Source organism: Palaemon carinicauda, chromosome 6 (assembly GCF_036898095.1).
Source record: "Palaemon carinicauda isolate YSFRI2023 chromosome 6, ASM3689809v2, whole genome shotgun sequence".
NCBI lineage: Eukaryota > Metazoa > Arthropoda > Malacostraca > Decapoda > Palaemonidae > Palaemon > Palaemon carinicauda.
The window spans coordinates 102,246,962-102,269,461 of NC_090730.1; the positions used below are offsets into that span (position 1 = coordinate 102,246,962).

The window sequence follows — 22,500 nt, forward strand, 5'->3', positions numbered from 1 at the left end:
ACTCATGTAACCTTGCTGCGTAAATGGCTTGAATCTTGATCCAAAATAGATAGGGTAACTTGGATCATGAGGAGACAGCATATATCGCATATTCTCGACAATAACATACCTATGAAATTAGAAACGTTGGTTTCATTAACGCATACAGAAGAAAAGATAATAGATATCCAGACTAGCATAATTTATATGAAAAAATGGCTGGATAGATGTGATGCTTTGCATCCCATATTTCTATTAATTTTCATTCAATTCAAGTTGAGGCGAAACAAAAATATAAATGTTAATTCTTTATTGTAACTGATTACGAAAACAAAAGAATCACGTTAAAATAAATGTAAATATTAAGATAAGCTCATAATATGTTATAAGTCTTTTGCATTAGCATGAAATGGCTTCTACTGCAATAGCTCATCTATTTCCCATTTTTTTTTTGCTTAACAAAGCTTGCCTCATCTTATTGCACTCCCTTCTCCAGTATGCAAAAGTAGTACTGGAGACACCGCTTGACTCTCATCATTCAAATCACTCACATTTTGTCGGAATAGAATCTAAATCACAAACTTGAAACGATTTCACGAGACCCAATTTCTCTGCGTGGTTATTGTATATTTGTATAAAGTTAACTTTTTACAGCCTGAAATTTGGCGAATCTTCGAGAGATTTTGAATATCTTTTAGACTCGAAATTTACACGCTATAATCTACGAGTCCGAGAAACCCATGTAGCTAATATATCACATTTAAAATTTCTCAGTTTATTGTAAATATGAAAGAAAATTGAATTATGTTTGGGTTTATATTTGTAATTCTTCAAAGAAATAGTATAATTTGAATAACCAAATGACTAAGTTCAAGGAAAGTATTTCTCGATGGTCAAGTTCATTGATTTATAAAAAAATGTATTCCACAAAATAGTAAAACCTTAACAGTTTTTATGCTCTTCACAAAACCATTTAATTTGAGCACCAATGCAGATACATTCATATTTCATCTTTCTTTTTACAATTATGACGAGTATCCAAGATTGACAATGAGGATGTAAGGCTCCAGTCAAAGGAATACAGGTGACTTTGTTGCTGTCATCCAATAGTGAGATGTATAAAGTGATTGAAGCTGCTCGCCAACAAGCTATGGCTCTTTGGAGTTGCCATGTTCTTCCTGTCAACCCATAACAGCCACAAGCAACAGGGGCTTCACCTTTCAGTCAACCACCGGTACAGCCAGTACCGCAGCCTCAGATGTAGCCCCCACCACAGGCTGTACTTCCTCCGCCAACACAACCCATGGTAGGCGTCTCCACCTCAGATGCCACTTCCGAGTCACTCAACTTACCCAATGGACGACCTTTAAAATACTTCATCCACTACCTCCTATGCCTCCGCACATGGCACTTACCACTCCTGTAATAATGCAGCAGATTATGCAGTATAAGTCCTTTTTAGGTCATTCACAGGAATCTCCTTACAATATGAACAATCAACTTTAGAATAATGATTCACAAACCAGTATGACTAAAGAGGACAAGGAGAAGTCATCTTATGATTCAGTATTTCTTCCAAGGCGATACAGCAAGACTACCGATGGCCGTCCTAATCGTTGCCGAAGAACTAGATTGAGACCCGGATCATGGTCAAGATCACATGATCGAGACAATCTCCGCCATAGAACTCGATCGAGGTCACGTAGATGTGATGGCAGTAGTCGTAGTTATTGTAGAAATAGAAGCAAGGACCGTAATTGTTTTAGGGACAAGACTAGGGATCGTAATGGTGTTAGGAATAGTGATAGGGATAGAGACTGTAGTAGTAGAATTAGCCGTTCTAGTCAAGGCATCAATAACACTTCTCCAAGTAATGATATGCAGAGTAAAGGGTAGAAGTTATAAGAAGGTTAGGCAGAATACAACGACTTGGTGACATTACAAGAATTAGCATTAAGGAACCTTTGCGAAGTAGTCTTGCTGAACCATTTAGGAATTCACCCTTACAGACACCTCCTGGCCCTGTTCCTCCTCCAGCCTCACTTACTTTTGTTGTAAATCCACAACTCTCTTCTGATTCTCCACTAGTCAACCTAGTTGGGTAAAAGAATTAGCGGATGATGGCGAAGTTTGCGCATGGGTCCTTCTGTGCCACCTGAAGGAGGAGGAGGAGGAGGAGGGCGAGGGAAGGGAGAAAAGAAGGTAGATGAGTAAAAGCAGCACTTTTGGAGACAGGAGTGAGAGGGGAATGAAGTGCTTCTGCAAGTTGAATAGTAAAATGCCGAAGTTTTGGGGATTCGTATGGTTTGCAGAAAGAAAGATCGGAGATGAGAGAGAGAGAGAGAGAGAGAGAGAGAGAGAGAGAGAGAGAGAGAGAGGGAGAGGTGTGGGACAAAACTTCGTAGGGGAGAGGATGCTTGGCTTAGAGATAAGACGAAGGAAGCGTGGGATGCTGTGAAAGGAGGAGCAAGATTACGAGAATTTAATCGTATGAGACTTCTAAGAAAAAGAAAATAAATATAAATTAAACACAATGATTTTGAAATCTTGAGGGTTGGAAGTTGGAATATATAAGGTAATCTCTCTCTCTCTCTCTGTCTCTTTCTCTCTCTCTCTTTATATATATATATATATATATATATATATATATATATATATATATATATATATATATATATATATATATATATATATATATATATATATATATATATTCTTACAAAGCTGGTCTAGTTTAGAGTAAAATACAGTAGTTTATTCATGTATTTTACTTGTGGATTGAAGAGGTGAATAGCCAGCTCTTAAGATGAGTTTCTCTCATGTAAGTATACGTTTATTATGTAAATTACATAAGCCTTTAGTCGTAAATTTCATTGTATTCTTCATTCAAGCCAGTATATGTAACTTTACGTTGATTTAAAGTATTAACTTTTTATTTCGCGTATTCTGTTACAAAGGCTTACGTAACTGTTTGAGAGTGTTATGTGATTCGTGTGAGATAGGAACAAGGGCTTATTTAATGTTCTATTATATTTTTATGAGGAATTGCGTCAAGTTTGTGAGAATATACGCAGTTCTTATATGCCATATACTTTGGTAGATTCCAGAAAATCCGAGAACAGTGGGTGGGTGGAGCTGGTTGGGGAGGGTTGCCGTGAGCAGGGTCGGTTCTCCTGTTTGATACGTGATAGTTGGAAACTCTGGCGTCACTGTTAGGCCAACCTACCACGCTTCCCAGATCTTTTGGAATCTTCTGGAAGTAGCTAAATTTCATGTAAGGCAACCCCAAGGTTGCATAGATAAGATAGAGAATCCCAGCCTTAAGCCATAGCTATCTCCCCCTCTCTCTATCATACGCATCTCAGGATATTGTTTTAAAAGCATTCAGTGACATATCAAAGTTTTGGTATAACGTGTTTTTGTAAACATGGTGAATATTTATAAAAATTCTCTTGGAAACTGGCCCTGTAATAATGTGATCGTTATCTAGTTAACTATATTCATAGAGTGTTAAGACTAATTAAATAGTGAGTAAAATATAATTTCAAGTGAAACAAGTGTTTGTATAATTTTCATAAGTATTATTTCTTTTGTCTTAGACTAAGGTTTAGACAGATATAATATTTCAAGTCAAGTGATTATATAATTTTCAGATCATAACATTTTTGTCTTAATCTAAGTTTTGTTCAGACTTAATATTTCGAGTGATTTATTTGTTTCATGTAAATTCTTTTCAAAGTGTTGTAATCTATAAGGAATATATTAATTTCTTTAAAGAGTGTATTATTCCAGTCACCAGTGTTTAGATTAGTATTCGCTCATACCCTGGTAAAGAATCGTAGTAAGAGTTTGTTTGTATAGATCGTAAGAATAATTACCCAGTTTTGTTTTGATTGTATTTGAAAGACCTTTGGATATTCAGTGTTTTATATATTGCTACCTGGGAGTTATATAATTGTCTCAGAGTTCGGATATTAATATTTCAAAGTGTAACAGATTTAATCTAAAAACACATTTGTATTTGGAACTCGAGAGGTTGTATAGCTTGCCAATCGTGATATATATTATATCATATATTTGGTTCCCAGACATGGGACCCTCTTATAATATATATATATATATATATATATATATATATATATATATATATATATATATATATATATATATATGTATATATATATATATATATATATATATATATATATATATATATATATGGCTTTAAAGGTATCATGAAAAGGTAGAAAGAAATGAGTTTTTTGCCAATCCTCTTCTATATAGTTGTCCAATCTCCCCTGTAAAAGTAACAGCTCTACCCTTTCACGATACCCATAAAACCAGGAATTTGCCAGCACACGGTCGTATATATATATATATATATATATGTGTGTGTGTATATGTGTGTATATATATAATATATATATATATATATATATATATATATATATATATATATATATACATATATATATATTTATATATATATATATATATATATATATGTGTATATATATATATATATATGTATATATATATTTATGAATATATATATATATATATATATATATATATATATATATATATATATATATATATATATATGTATATATATATATATATATATATATATATATATATATATATATATATATATAAATTTCTACCTCATACTTGGGATCGAACGCAAGCCCCTTCTAATGAAAGGCCTGGGCGAAACCAACCATGCCATGAGAGGCCATAAAAGATATCGGAACCTGACGCTACCCAGCTGTCCGAGGATTTACCTGGCGAGACATCAGTCTCTTACCAGCGAGTTTTACCCGATATCCCGGCCCACCACGTGACACAATTGGTAGTAATTCATTCAAATTACCCCTAATGAGTTAATATGGATAAATATCAACACAACATCGTGTTCAAATAGAAATAAATTTCTACCTCATACTTGGGATCGAACGCTAGCCCCTTCCAATGAAAGGCCAGGTCGAAACCAACCATGCCACGAGAGGCCATAAAAGATATCAAAACCTGACGCTACCCAGCTGTCCGAGGATTTACCTGGCGAGACATCAGTCTCTTACCAGCGAGTTTTACCCGATATCCCGGCCCACCACGTGACACAATTGGTAGTAATTCATTCAAGTTACCCCTAATGAGTCAATATGGATAAATATCAACACAACATCGTGTTCAAATAGAAATAAATTTCTACCTCATACTTGGGATCGAACGCTAGCCCCTTCTAATGAAAGGCCAGGTCGAAACCAACCATGCCACGAGAGGCTATGAAAGATATCGGAACCTGACGCTACCCAGCTGTCCGAGGATTTATCTGGCGAGACATCAGTCTCTTACCAGCGAGTTTTACCCAATATCCCGGCCCACCACGTGACACAATTGGTAGTAATTCATTCAAATTACCCCTAATGAGTCAATATGGATAAATATCAACACAACATCATGTTCAAATAGAAATAAATTTCTACCTCATACTTGGGATCGAACGCTAGCCCCTTCTAATGAAAGGCCAGGTCGAAACCAACCATGCCACGAGAGGCCATAAAAGATATCGGAACCTGACGCTACCCAGCTGTCCGAGGATTTACCTGGCGAGACATCAGTCTCTTACCAGCGAGTTTTACCCGATATCCCGGCCCACCACGTGACAAAATTGGTAGTAATTCATTCAAATTACCCCTAATGAGTCAATATGGATAAATATCAACACAACATCGTGTTCAAATAGAAATAAATTTCTACTTCATACATGGGATCGAACGCTAGCCCCTTCTAATGAAAGGCCAGGTCGAAACCAACCATGCCACGAGAGGCCATAAAAGATATCGGAACCTGACGCTACCCAGCTGTCCGAGGATTTACCTGGCAAGACATCAGTCTCTTACCAGCGAGTTTTACCCGATATTCCGGCCCACCATGGCACACAATTGGTAGTAATTCATTCAAATTACCCCTAATGAGTCAATATGGATAAATATCAACACAACATCGTGTTCAAATAGAAATAAATTTCTATCTCATACTTGGGATCGAACGCTAGCCCCTTTTAATGAAAGGCCAGGTCGAAACCAGCTATGACACGAGAGGCCATGAAAGATATCGAACCTGACGCTACCCAGCTGTCCGAGGATTTACCTGGCGAGACATCAGTCTCTTACCAGCGAGTTTTACCCGATATCCCGGCCCACTACGTGACACAATTGGTAGTAATTCATTCAAATTACCCCTAATGAGTCAATATGGATAAATATCAACACAACATCGTGTTCAAATAGAAATAAATTTCTACCTCATACTTGGGATCGAAGGGGCTAGCGTTCGATCCCAAGTATGAGGTAGAAATTTATTTCTATTTGAACACGATGTTGTGTTGATATTTATCCATATTGACTCATTAGGGGTAATTTGAATGAATTACTACCAATTGTGTCACGTGGTGGGCCGGGATATTGGGTAAAACTCGCTGGTAAGAGACTGATGTCTCGCCAGGTAAATCCTCGGACAGCTGGGTAGCGTCAGGTTTTGATATCTTTTATGGCCTCTCGTGGCATGGTTGGTTTCGACCTGGCCTTTCATTAGAAGGGGCTAGCGTTCGATCCCAAGTATGAGGTAGAAATTTATTTCTATTTGAACACGATGTTGTGTTGATATTTATCCATATTGACTCATTAGGGGTAATTTGAATGAATTACTACCAATTGTGTCACGTGGTGGGCCGGGATATCGGGTAAAACTCGCTGGTAAGAGACTGATGTCTCGCCAGGTAAATCCTCGGACAGCTGGGTAGCGTCAGGTTCCGATATCTTTTATGGCCTCTCATGGCATGGTTGGTTTCGACCTGGCCTTTCATTGGAAGGGGCTAGCGTTCGATCCCAAGTATGAGATAGAAATTTATTTCTATTTGAACACGATGTTGTGTTGATATTTATCCATATTGACTCATTAGGGGTAATTTGAATGAATTACTACCAATTGTGTCACGTGGTAGGCCGGGATATCGGGTAAAACTCGCTGGTAAGAGACTGATGTCTCGTCAGGTAAATCCTCGGACAGCTGGGTAGCGTTAGGTTCCAATATCTTTTATGGCCTCTCGTGGCATGGTTGGTTTCGACCTGGCCTTTCATTAGAAGGGGCTAGCGTTCGATCCCAAGTATGAGGTAGAAATTCATTTCTATTTGAACACGATGTTGTGTTGATATTTATCCATATATACATATATATATATATATATCTATCTATCTATCTATATATATATACATATATATATATATATATATATATATATATATATATATATATATATATATATATATATATATATATATATATATATATTGTTTGTGCAAGACTTATCCCGAAAATATATTTGTGAATTGCAGATGATGTGTATACCGGAATCAGAATAATTAATTCTCTCTCTCTCTCTCTCTCTCTCTCTCTCTCTCTCTCTCTCTCTCTCTCTCTCTCTCTCTCTCTCTCTTATTCCCCTATTATGATTCAAAACATTTCACGACCTTACTAATGAAAGAATGAATGTAAAACTCTCTTTTTACGAAACCATGATTTGACTAAGAATCCTTGAATTCTCACAGGCGAAATTCAATTGATCTATTATTTCCTTCAAAGAGCCAATTTAATTACCGCGGGTCTATGTAAAGAAACGATCTTAACTTTACTAACTAGATGCCTTTTTCGATAATGCAGTGTTGATGACATATTTTTGTCAGTTAGATTAAACATGAGTTTTCCTAATGTTTTAGTTTTCCTTTTGCTATGTTGTTGACAATTCATTCCACCGATTAGGTTCCTATCTCTCATAATTGGACTGCTTAAGTACTAAGTTTTTATATTTACAACTATTAAAGCTGTCATATCTCAAGGATGGTCAAGGAAAGTGACAACAAAAGGATAAGACTACATTAAAGAATTTGAAGATTTGTCAACACAGAAAGTGATCAATTCGAACCTTCTAACTAATCTTATAAGCCAAAAACAGTTACAGATGTAAATTAGTTTGACTTGTGTATTGGTGGCAACACAACTGGTAGATTATAAATACGTCTTCTAAATGGAACGATATCATATCTGTCTTATCATTTTATTCACCAAAAAATTCAAAGTATGTTTATTGCAAGTCAGTGAAATTAATATCTATTGTACACTAAATAAACATGGAGATTAAAGTAAAAAAAGAATATTTTCGCTATAAAAAGTATTATTCACATAAGGGTACTTGGTATATCTAAGATCGATTAATAGATAAGTATAAATAAGATATAGCAATAAGTATGCATTTAATACATATTCACTTAAGTAAAGATTAGTATGTTATGAGTAAATATTGAGATGATAACTCCATTATTTCTAAAATTTATCAATAAAATACCAACATTCACATGTTAGATGAACGTAAATAAGACTTACGTATCATCATCTCCTTTGAAGAACCAATCGTAGTCCTTAAAATGATGATCATAGACATATTTGAAAGCAGCCCGTGTCTTACCCCAGAGAAAGTGCCGCCCCTCGCTCACATTGAGATTAATGGCTCCTAATGCTGGATCTGCATTCGAAATAAAAATAGATTAGCCAGCCTAATGATTCTCACATCTGTATATTCAGCGAAAATTGACACACATAGATACCATTTTTTTTTAAATTCTCTGTTTACGTATAAAAAATATATATATTAATGAGATCAGTCTACATCTACTGTACTCTCAAAGTGGGAGTGATTGGATCATAAATCAAGGCCAAAGTTACAAAAAAGGTAAAAAACGCATTTTTTGTCATATCGTGGCCAATTTTAATCTAAAATGCATAAAACTATTGTCAAAATATGTATAATTCAATTGACGATCTTGTGATATGTAACATGATAGAGGCGAAGGTATGAGCTCTACCGAGTACCCGGTAAATTGGATTGATAAGATCACTGATTCCTAACGTTTTTTCTACAAATAAAGAGATAAAAGAATGTTAAAAAAATGCGCCTAATATTATCTCTACACTTAAAAATTGAAGAGTTTAATCAGACTAAAAATTCCTTTTATATCTTCTAATAATAGAAAATTAGAATAACAATACTAGTGACTTCTAATTATGTTTAAACATTAAACATTCAAAAGGACGATAGATTAATTAAACAAATATCCCATAGCTCTGCAACTACAAGTATGAGGAAAATAGATAAATGGAATCAATAGTACCTAGTTCTGCGTTTACAAGTAAAATGAAAATAGATTGATGAAACCAATGACTTCTAGTTTTGCATCTGAAAGTAAGATGAAAATAGATTGATAAAACCAATGACTACCAGTTCTGCATCTAAAAGTAAGATGAAAATAGATTGATGAAACCAATGACTTCCAGTTCTGCATCTAAAAGTAAGAGGAAAATAGATTGATGAAACCAATGACTTCTAGTTCTGCATCTAAAAGTAAGATGAAAATAGATTGATAAAACCAATGACTTCCAGTTCTGCATCTAAAAGTAAGATGAAAATAGATTGATGAAACCAATGACTTCTAGTTCTGCATCTAAAAGTAAGATGAAAATGAATTAATGAAACCAATGTCGCCTATTTCTGCATCTAAAAGTAAAATGAAATAGATTAATGAAACCAATGGTACTTAGTTTTGCATCTACAAGTAAAATGAAAATAGCTCAATGAAATAAATGACTCGTAAATCCGCATATACAAGTATATTGAAAATCAGTTAATAAAACCAATAACACCTAGTTTTGCATCTACAAATGAAATTAAAATATATTATTGAAACCAATAACACCTAGTTCTGCATCTAAAAGGAAAATGAAAATATATTATTAAAACCAATAACACCTAGTTCTGCATCTAAAAGTAAAATTAAAATATATTACTGATACCAATAACACCTAGTTTTGCATCTACAAGTAAAATGAAAATACATTATTGAAACCAATAACACCTAGTTCTGCATCTACAAATTTAATGAAAATATATTATTGATACCAATAACACCTAGTTCTGCATCTGCAAGTAAAATGAAAATATATTATTGAAACCAATAACACCTAGTTCTGCATCTAAATGTAAGAGGAAAATATATTATTGAAACCAATAACCCCTAGTTCTGCATCTTATAGTAAAATGAAAATATATTATTGATACCAATAAAACCTAGTTCTGCATCTACAAGTAAAATGAAAATATATTATTGAAACCAATAATGCTTAGTTCTGCATCTACAAGTAAAATGAAAATATTGATACCAATAACACCTAGTTCTGCATCTGGAAGTAAAAGGAAAATATATTAATTAAACCAAAGACTCTAGGTTCTGCATCTACAAGTAAAATGAAAATAGATTAAAGAAACTAATGACTCCTAGTTCTACTTCTACAAATAAAATAGAAATATATTAGTGAATCTGATGACTCTTAGCTCTGCATCTACAAGTAAAATGGAAATATATTAATGAAACCAATGACTCATAGTTCTGCATCTACATGTAAAGTGAAAATAGGTATATGAAACCAAAGGCTCTTTAAAAGTTCTGCATCCAATGTCGCCTATTCCTGCATCTAAAAGTAAGATGAAAATAGATTAATGAAACCAATGTCGCCTATTCCTGCATCTAAAAGTAAAATGAAATAGATTAATGAAACTAAGGACATTTAGAAGTAAAATGAAAATAGCTCAATGAAGTAAATGACTCGTAGTTCTGCATCTACAAGTAAAATGAAAATAGATTAATAAGATCAATAACTCCTAGTTCTGTATCTACAAGTAAAATGAAAATATATCAAAAAGCTAACGAATCCTAGTTCTGTATCTACAAGTAAATTTAAAATAGATTAATGAAACCAATGACTCCTAGTTCTGCATCACAGGTAAGATGAAAATATATTAATGAAACCAATGAAACTTAGCGCTGCAACTACAAATGAAATGAGAAAAGATTAATTAAACCAATGACATCTTATTCTGCATCTACAAGTAAAATGAAAACAGATTAAGGAAACTAATGACTCCCAGTTCTGCATCTACAAAAAGAATTAGAACTAGATTAATGAAACCAATAATTCTTAGTTCTTCATCTATAAGTAAAATTAAATTAGATGAATGAAATCAGGGACTTAGTTCTACATCTACATATAAAATGAAAATAGCTTAATGAAACCAATGACTCCTAGTTCTACATATACAAGTAATATTAAAAGAGATTAATAAAACCAATGACTCCTGGTTCTGTATCTACAAGCAAAATGTACAAAGGATTAATGAAACTAATGTCTCCTAGTTTGGCATCTACAAGTAAAATGAAAATATATTAAAAAAGCTAATGACTCCTAGTTCTGTATCTACAAGTAAAATGAAACTAGATTAATGTAACCAATGACTTTATAGATTAATGAAACCAATGACTCCTAGTTCTGTATCTACAAGTTAAATGAAAATAGATTAATGAAAGCCGGGGATCCTAGTTTTGCATCATAGGTAAGATAAAAATAAATTAATGAAACCAATGACACCTAGTTCTACATCCACTATTAAACTGAAAATAAATTAATGAAAACAATGACACCTGGCTTTGCCGCTACAAGTTAAATGAAAATATAAAATCGAAACCATTGACTCTTTTTCCTGCATCTACAAGAAGAATTAAAACAGATTGATAAAACCAATGACTCCTAGTTCTGCATCTACAAGTAAGATGAAAATAGATGAATAAAACCACTGACTCCTAGTATTGCATCTGCAAGTAAAATGAAAACAGATTTATGAAACCAATGACCTCCAGTTCTGAATCTACAAGTATAATGAAAATAGGTCAATGAAACCAATGGATCTTAGTTCTGCATCTACAAGTAATATGAAATTAGATTAATGAAATCTATGACACCTAGTTCTGCTTCTACACATAAAATGAAAATAGATTAACGAAACTAATGACTTCTTGCTCTGCATCTGCAAGTAAAATGAAAATAAATTATTGAAGCCAATGACTCCTAGTTTAGCATCTACAATTAAGAGGAAAATAGATTAATGAAACCAATGACTACTAGTTCGGCCTTTACACGTAAACTGAAAATAGATTAATGAAACTAATGTCTGCTAGTTCTGTATTTACAAGTAAAACCAAAATAGATTAATGAAACTAATGGCTTCTAGTTTTCCTTCTACCAATAAATTGTAAGAATATCAAAGAAACCAAGACTCCTAGTTCTGCATCTACAAGTAAGGTAAAGATTGATTAAGGAAACCAGCGACTCCTAGTTCTGCATCAACAAGTAATATGAAATTCAATGAATGAAATCACTGATACTTAGTTCTACATCTACAAGTAAAACGGAAATAGACTAATGCAAATATTGCCAACTAATTCTGTATCTACAACTAAAATGAAAAAAGATTAAGAAAACCAATGGCTCCTAGTTTTGCATCTATAAGTAAAATGAAAATATATCAATGAAGCCATTAACTTCTAGTTCTGCATCTACAAGTAGAATTAATATAGAATAATGAAACCATTGACTTCTACTTTTGTATACACAGGTAAAAAGAAAATATATTAATGAAACCAATGATACTTAGTTCTGCAGCTAAAAATAAAATGAAAGTAGATCAATGAAACCAATCACTTCTAGTTCTGCATCCAAATGCAAATGGAATATAGTTTAATGGAACCAATGACTCCTTTTTACTGCATCTACAGGTAATAGGGAAATAGATTAATAAATCCAATGACTCCTAGTTTTGCATCTACAAGATAAAACGAAAATAGATTAAAAAAACCAATGACTCTTAGTTCTGCATCTGCAAATAAAATGAAATCGATTAAAGAAACTAATGACTCCTAATTCTGCATCTATAAGTAAAATGAAAATTGACTATTAAAAACTAATGATTCCTAGTTTTGCATCTATAAGTAATATGTATATAGATTAGAGAATCCAATGACTCCTAGTTTTGCATTTACAAGTGAAATGAAAATGGATTAAAGAAACCAATGCCTCCTAGTTCTGCATATAGAAGTAAAATAAAAACCGATTAATGAAACCAATGGTTCCTAGTTCTGCATCTAAGAGTAAAATGAAAATAGATTAAAGGAACCAAACACTCCTAGTTCGGTATCTACTAATAAAATGAAAATAGATTAAAGATGTCAATGTCTCCTAGTTCTGCATCTATAAGTAGAATGCAAATAGATTAAAGAAACCAATGACTCATAGTTCTGCCTTTACAAGAAAAAGGAAAATAGATGAATGAAACCAATGTCTTCTAGTTCTGCATCTACAAGTAAAATGAAAATAGATCGATAAAAACAGTGAGACCTAGTTCTATATCCCCAAAGATTAATAAAACGAATGACTCCTAATTCTGCATCTGCAATAAAAGTGAAAATATAGTAATAAAAACAATGACTCCTAGTTCTGCATCTGCAAGTAAAATTAAAATTGATTAATGAAACCAATGACTTCTAGTTCTGCATCCAAATGTAAAAGGAAAAAATGATCAATAAAACCAATGGCTCGTATTTATTGCATTGCATCAACAAGTAATAGGAAAATAGATTAATGAAACCAATTTTTCCTAGTTCTGCATGTACAAGTAAAATGAAAAATAGATTAATGAAACCGATTAATCCTGGTTCTACATATACAAGTGAAATGTAACATCTAGTTTTGTATCAACAAAGATTAATATAACCACACTCGTAGTTTTGTATCTACAAATAAGATGAAAATATATTAATGAAAGCAATGACTACCAGCTCTGCATCTATAAGTAAAGTGAAAATATTGTAATGAAACCAATGACCCCTACTTCTGCCTCTACAAGTAAAATGAAAATAGATTAATGAATCAAATTTGTCCTATTTTCGTATCTACAAGTAAAATAGATTAATGAAACTCCTAGCTTTGGATCTACAAGTAAAAGGAAAATAGATTCATGAAACCAGTGACACCTATTTCTGTATCAACAAAGATTAATGAAACCAATGACCCCTAATTCTGTATCTTCAAGGAAAATAAAAATGTATTAATGAAACCAATGACTCCTTTTTTTCATCTACAAGTAAAACTAATAACACATAGTTTTGTATCAACAAGTAAAATGAAAGTAGATTAATTAAAGTAGTCGATCTTAATGTTTTATCTACAGTACATATGAAATTAGAAAAGTACTCTGAGAGTGCGGACCCCCGCCACGACATCTCATTTCTCGAAACGAGGTTGTCTTTCCTAGAATCAATTTAGACCGTAGGCGTTTTAGAAGTCTATATGACAACCATATTGGAACTTGGGGTCATAGTTAGGATTCGGTCGACATTTTGCTCGACATTGACCTTGAACTTTGAACTAGGACTTTCAAAATTAATTTCCACGTCTCAACATAACAATCAATCCTGAAGTTTCTATTTTCTATGAGTAAAATTGTGGCCGGGAAGTTGTCCATAAACAAACAACGTACAAACAGGGTCGAAAATATATCCTCCCAACTTCGTTGGCGGAGGTAGTGAGAATAAATCAATGAGATCACTAACGTAGTGCATAGTTTAATGAAATTCCAATAGGTGACCAGTAGAAATTATGATGTGTTAAATGGGGAATGCCACAAAACTACTGCCAAGCGGCATAGTCGCGAAGGTATAAAACTAGGGGTGAGCACTCTGCTACCCCAGCAGCTTCGGGGTAGAATCTTGGAAGCCAAAGATTTTTTTTTTTTATTATTATTATTATCGAAATTTGAAGGCACCAGAAATTTTTTTTTACCTCAAATTTACAACTGAGATACTCAAAATATTATGATTGCAGAGAACAACTTCATGTTTAAGCACTGTCAAAAACACACACACACACACACACACACACAAATAGATATCCCTTGTCCTACCTCACACTTTTATACAGGTTGAATGATAGTGGAGGTTATCAATGAGTAATGTGTCAATAATAAAAAAAGATATTTTAGATTTTTAACTCTGTGGTATAATCTTAATGAAAGTAAATAAAAAAGCAGAAAAATCAATTAGCCTTTAGTTAAAGTCCAACCATCATCAAATTGATACATATAAAAAAAAGCTTAAGATAAATTGGAAATTTCCTTTTCTTCGCGGAAAGTATAAAATTATATAATATAAAAATATTTATTTGTGCACCAAAAGAATAAAAAATACACATTATACGACAAGTTAACTTTAAATTATCATATACTTTCATTAATGGGATTTTCTTTACCCTCACTAAAATTGTAAAACTTCAATATACAGTATATTATACAGGATTTAATTGTGCTGAATATGTCACATGGAATTATTAAGAAAAGAAAAAGTTCCCCTTGCATTACAGTTTGTTGTCCATTTCCATTTAAAGGAAAAATCGTTATCTCCCCCATTTAATAAGGTACAGTTTTTTTATTTTTATTTTTTTTTATTTTTTTTAAAGAAACAGAAAATGGACATAGAAAAGACCAAATGGACGAAAGGAAAAACTAAATAGATTTTATTCGCAGTAAAAGAGTTAATTTAGTTAAAGATGTGACAGTGTTAAACAAGTTTATTCAAGCGACCATAGAATGGTGGGAAGCAAAATGTGTTTAGATCTAGAGAAAGGAAGAGAAAAACTAATTCTAAGGAAGAAAATAACCACTCTTGTAATAAAAGAAACATCTGATGTGTTTAGTTTAGCAATACAAAATAGGTACTACTCCTAGCTAAATGATGAAATGGAAGCAAGTAAAGAAGAAATGAACAGTAATCTAACAAAATTTTATTGGAATAAGCAGAAGAGATAGTTGGAAAAGTTCCTAAACCTAAACAAGATCAAGGAAAACAATCAGAAAAGACCAAAAGAAAAAAGAAAAAAGAAAAAAAAACGGTAACCTGATAAGGAAAAGATTCGAAATAAGTGAAAATCTAAGAGATGAAACAGAACTAGCATAACTATCCAGAACAATAGACAACTAAAAACAAAGAAATTCGTAAACAAAATCAGACCAAAATTGAGCAAACACCAAAGAAAGGAAGAAGCATCAAATTGATGATAAGAAAACTTGGAACAGAGTGTCAGCAGATGTTTGCCTTAAAGAATGAAAATGGAAATATTATCAAAAATAGAGATGGAGCGATAAAAATTGCAGAAGATTTCTGTACAGTGCTATAAGAAATATAAGAGATCTAAGAAATAATTTTGCCAATGGGAATAATGAAACACCTGTGCCGGTATCAAACATAACAGTCGGAGAAATAAAGAAAGCATTAAAAGGTATGGAAAGAGGCAAAGCAGCAGAAGAAGATAGTCTATTATTATTATTATTATTATTATTATTATTATTATTATTATTATTATTATTATTAGTAGTAGTAGTAGTAGTAGTAGTAGCTAAGCTACAACCCTAGTTGGAAAAGCAGGATGCCATAAGCCCAAGGGCTCCAACAGGGAAAAATAGCCCAATGAGGAAAGGAAATAAGGAAATAGATATAGTCTATGAGAAGTAAAGAATAATAAAAATAGAATATTTTTAGAAGAGCAACAGCATTAAAACAGATTTTTCATATATAAACTACCCGATTCAAGTAACCGATTAGGAAGATCATTCCACAAGTTGGTCACAGCTAGAATAAAGCTTCTAGAATACTGTGTAGTATTGACCCTCGCGATGGAGAAGGCATGATTATTAGAATTAACTGCATACCTAGTATAACGAACAGGATGGTCCTGTCAGGGAAGATCTGAATGTACAGGTTGGTCAGAATTATAAAATTTTTTATGCAACATGCATAATGAACTAATTCAATGACGGTTCCAGAGCTTAATATTTAGATCAGGAATAAGAAACTTAATGGACCGTAAGTTCCTGCCCAACAAATTTAGATAAGAATCAGTAGCTGAAGGCCAAATAGGAGAACAATACTCGAAACAAAGTAATGTGCAAGCGAGCCGTTAGGTGTGGAATGAGAGATGAATCAAATATAACTAACTATATTTGGACGGAGCATGAGTATACATACAACCCATTCCAGTCAAGAAGGGCACAAAACTTCAAACACTATGATGTAAGACAATACAGGCATCAACAGGTTATCAGTGTGAGGGGATAGCAATAACGACAATATACAAAAAAAACAGAAATACCATTACAGTGTACGAGCATGTGTGATACACGTGTGGTTCATGGCTCCCCTCAAAAAAGACATGCATGTGAAATAGGGCACCCTGCTCTTGACAGGCGTACTGTAGGCGGGTCATCTCGCAGGAGGTATGCAGGTTTTAGGCGATCAATGGAGAAACAGTATTCTTTGCCATGCATGTTAAGGAGGAATGCTTTCAGCGCGATGGATCACGAGGAAAGGGCCCATGTAAGGGGGCATTAATGGTGGCTTGCTAGTGTTGTTGCACAGGAAAACATGCGTTGCTGAGTGCAGATCAGTCAGTATGTGTTGCCTGGCTTGGGGCCTGGTAAGTCTGCCGGCATCGAGTAAATTTTCCTACAACATAACGTAGGCACTGTAGATTGTAGGAGGAGGTTGTACACGGAAAAAAATTGGCAGGGACGACCAACAGATCACCATACACTATTTCAGCTGTCAAGAAATCCAGGGCATCTTTAGGAGTGGTCCTTAGTCTCGGGAGGACCCAGGAAAACTGGGTAAACCAGTTGTAGTCCTTGCAGCGGGACATCAAAGTTGCTTTAATGGTATGGTGAAAACAATCAACCATACCATTAGCAGTAAGGTTTTATGCGGTTGGCTGATGAAGGGTGATACCCAGGAGATTCACCAATGATATCCAAAATTGAGAGGTGAAAGTGGTACCACTGTCAGAAGTAATATGATCAGGGATACCAAATCTCACTATCCATCCTAAGAGTAAGGCCGATGTACATGAAGTGGACATTGCAGTTTCCATGGGATTGGCTTCACGGCAACGAGTGGAGCGGTTGATGACAGTAGACAGATAACAAGGTTCTTGTAATGTGGATAAGGAACTTACAATAACGATGTGAATGTGGGCAAAGCATCGCTGAGTTCGAGGAAAGGTGCCCACTCTTGAATCAGTGTGTCGATATACTTTTGAGGTTGTGCATGAAGTGAAGGCATGGATCCAATCCTTAGCATACTTAGTAATGCCATGCCAAATGAACATTGTCTTCAGTAGCTATGCAGTAGAACATCGTAAGGGTTGTGAAAGGCTATGAATGAAATTAAACAACAGGATTAATTTTCCCAGGGACATGGTGAAGGGTACAATTGTATTCAGCCACGGGAGAGAAATGTTGGCATTGACGGGCATACCAGGTGTTTGACTGATGAGTGAAGGCATGCACCAGAGTCATGCGGTCCGTGTGAACGACGAAGGGCATACCTTCCAAGAAGTGGCGAAAATGACGGGCAGCCAAGTGCACGGCCAGCATTTCGTGGTTGAAGGTAGAGTACCCGGATTCTGCTTAGGTCAGTTTTCTATTGAAGAAGGCCAATGGGTGAGGTGAGCCATTGACCATCTGCTCAAAGACTGTCCCAATAGTTATGTCTCTGGCATCGGGGGAGAGAAGGAGAAGTGCGTGTGGCATGGGAATAGTAAGAGCAGCACTTTTTTACAGCATTCTTTGCTTTGCAAAAGGCCCCTTCTTGAAGGGGACCCCACTTGAGGTTTCTTGGCTTGACCTTGAGGGAGGCGTAAAGGGGGCAAGATATGCGGTGATAGCTGGCCGGAAATGGTGATAATAATTGATTCTGCCCAAGAATTCTTGCAGTGCTTTGATGGTCTATGGCGTTGGGAAGTTCTGAATGATTGCCACCTTCTCAGGGAGGGGTTGGACTCCTTCAGAAGTGATGCGGTGCCCTAAGAACGATACTTAGTTGTCCCCAAAGGTATACTTGTCGTACCGGACTACAAGGCCGTTCTGTTGTAGGCGGTTGATCACAATGCGTAGATGACAGAGGTGTTCCTCTTTGGAGGAAGAGAACACAAGTATGTCGTTCATGTAACATACACAGAAGGGGAGGTCCCCTACCATGCCGTCCATGAGATGTTGAAAAGTGTCCCAGCATTACGAAGGACATCACAGGAGTAATTGAAGATGTATGTACTGAACGTGGTAGTGATGGTGGTCTTGGTGATGGTACCTGATAATACCCCTTCAGGAGGTCGAGCGTAGAGAAAACCTTTGCTTTGTGCAAGTAGGAGGTCACGTCGGCGATGCTTGGGAGGCGGTGGTGATCTGGTTCCGTGTACTATGTGAGGAGGTGGGCGTAGTCATCAATGGGTGCGCTGATGTGGAGAGCAAGGTCGGAGGGGGCAGGCTGGAGAGGGGTCAAGGAGTATGAATCCCCATTGGCTAATTGTCGGTGAGCTACTTCGACCAGAGGGTGGAAGTGTGACAGGAAATCCGCACCGAGGATTGGCAATGTAATATCAGGAACTAGAAAATTATAAATACATATGGCGCCTCCAAACGACAATGTGAAGGTTTCATATCACACACACACACACACACACACACACACACACACACACACATATATATATATATATATATATATATATATATATATATATATATATATATATATATATATATATATATATTACACTTTCTTGACTTAGGTCAGGATGAGTGGCCTATAAAAGCCTTAACTACTATATTGATGTGATTTGAACTTGTGCGTATGTTAGAATTAGATCGAGGCTGACTCTAACCATTCTACTAGTCAAGCAATCATATACCTTATATGCTAAGTTCAGATCTTTTATTAGAGCTTGTAAGGTAGTATGTTTATCATTATAGGGTCCTTTTCAGTAATTTACTCATATTTAGTTAGTATTATATAGACAGAATATAGTGATCAAGTGTTATAAAAATCTTATTTGTATTAGTCACAATGACTTCTTAGTCTCTCGATAGCCTAACATATTTTGAATTCATTTCTCACTACAAAGACTCAAATAGCAGATGAAAGGCAAATGAAGAACTCCGAATCCTATGGATCCGTACTAGGACTTGATGAACTATGGCAAAAATAATTACTGAATTTATGTATATTTTTGCTATGGCAGGAATAGACCAGTCCTTGGCATTTTCCAAGAATTTGCTGTCTAGTCTTAGAGCAGCGTTTCTCATTACAATGTGCAGCTGATGCACAGAGATAATTATCATATAGTGCTGAGCATTAGGAAGAATTATAATTTAGCTACGGGCATAGCTGGATATTCCTGTATAGGCAATATTTGTGCTGCCATTGAATCCAAATGATATGATTAGATTCTAAGAATATAAGAGAGGGGTTATAGTGCACAGGTGTCTGGTACATTAAGCTGATACCTATGATTATAAAGTTATATCATTTTTTTATTACAAAATTAAAGGAATGAAACCATCATGTCTATCCCCTCCTATAACACACACACACGCATATATATATATATATACATATATATATATATATATATATATATATATATATATATATATATATATATATATTTACCAGACTCTTATTATTCGCGATTAATTAGTATCATATTCCGAATGTTTTTATATTATGACTAAATGAACGGTATTTGGCCTAAAATGAATAGATGTATTAATTACTCATTATTATATTTATTAACTTTTAGTTTAACAAATTGATATCAATATATAGTAAATTGTGGTTACAAATTCTTCGAGTCATGTCGGTGAAAACGGGATTTTGCCAACCGTACATGCATATTCAGAAGTCTATGTAATGTCGACACTTAATTTACACTAACTAGATGGTCTGTCTGTGTATTGTTCTATGAAAAATAAATAACGCCTGACTTTGTCCAATAGTAATGTATGTAATAATCACATGTCAGAATCCTATTAAGAAATTAAAACATCGAATTTCATTTTTTTTCAATTATTTACATTTATCAGGTGAACTAGGCAAACTACCTAAAGATACTTTTAATTTCCCAAAAGAAACAATTATTACTTGAGCTATCATTTCTAATTTAGCATATTAATCCAAAAAGTTTTATTTGGAATAATTCAAGCATTTTATTTAATGTTTAGTATAATTGCATATAGAGGATTACAGAGTTCCCTCTATGTTGCCGATGCAGGATAGTTAATAGTTTTTAGCTCTGCGGTGCTGGATTATAAAGATTAGGAAATTATTCATTTTTCTTACTTCTCGAATTTTGTAAACTCTTACATTAGTTCGTGTTATAAAAGAAAAATATTTTCCCAGTTCTCAGACACTCTGCCACGTTATCTTCTACTTTTGGTTATTTACATTTAATTGGGCTCCACAAGGCCTACATACGGCTATGAACATTGCTTGTTTTATCTTCAGCTTTTCTTATTTCGAAGAATGTGTTTCCTCTAGGGTCTTTTCTCCATAGCGAATAAGTGCAATTATTTACTATAGTACGATTGTTGAAATGCCAGCAAATCAGCTGCTATCCGATTCAAGTGTTCATTAAAGAACAGCTAATTTTTGTTCGGTTATTATGGCTGTATGTGTTTTACACGATGATTAATCCGCAAGTAATGATACTTTTATCTTTCTCTTTTGCTCTTTTAACACATTGAACTACAGTAGAAGATGGCAAAAAGAAATGGATTAGAGGAGGTAAGTCTATTGTAAATTGGGTTTCTCAAATAAGGGAAATGGCAGGATACACGGGTTGTATTACAAAATCATATTTCATGAAGGCTGAAAATTTGCGTGTCGCACTATTCACGAGATGGACTGTGGCAACATTTACGTTAATAGTGACAAATCAAATTTAACTCCGTTCTTACGACGAGTTACTGTACGATGGCTTATAAAAAAATTTCTTGATGGGAATGAGTCTTATTTTCACAATTTATTTTTGTCATTATTATTACTTGATGTTTTTTAGCATTACTTTGTTATTTCTATAGATTATAGACTTATAATACTTAATTCATGGTTTGATATTTTTAACAATAAATTTTGACATAACGAGAGTGAAGTACACACAGACGCACACACACACACACACACACATATATATATATATATATATATATATATATATATATATATATATATATATATATATATATATATGAACGATCTATCGCTGAGGCATGCGATGTATATATTTATCACTATGCTGGAGGGAGGATCAGAAAACGAAATGTTTGGACTAGCGCTTTCGTATTTTCATACCTCTTCAGGTATGAAGAGGTATGAAAATACGAAATCGCTAGTCCAAAAATTTCGTTTTTCTGATCCTTCCTCCAGCATAGTGACAAATATATATGAACATAAGAAGTACAAAGTTAATGTTAGTGGAGTCCTATCAAATGAATTTCCAATGAACAGTGGAGTACACCAAGGGAATGTGTTGTCACTTATGTTGTTTATCCTCATGGATTTTGTAATGCATAGAACAGTTGGGGATGGTGTAGAAGGATTTGACTGGATTGGTAACAAGAAATTAGCGGATCTAGAGTATGCTAATGACGCTGTCCTCATTATCAGAACACCACAGGACTTGCAAAGCTTGCTT

At 34.3% G+C, this 22,500-nt stretch overlaps 1 protein-coding gene across 1 annotated transcript in view; it reads right to left on the reverse strand.

The window, feature by feature from the left end:
- Positions 1–22,500, reverse strand: part of LOC137642152 (glycoprotein-N-acetylgalactosamine 3-beta-galactosyltransferase 1-like) — a 77,527-nt gene that overhangs the window by 30,035 nt on the left and 24,992 nt on the right. Inside the window, exons 5-6 of the mRNA XM_068374692.1 lie at positions 8,425–8,563; positions 1–109 (exon numbers count right to left, since the gene is read on the reverse strand). The exon at positions 1–109 is cut by the window's left edge and continues 4 nt beyond it. Coding sequence (XP_068230793.1) covers positions 1–109; positions 8,425–8,563 — 248 coding nt within the window. The remainder of the gene's footprint in view (positions 110–8,424; positions 8,564–22,500) is intronic.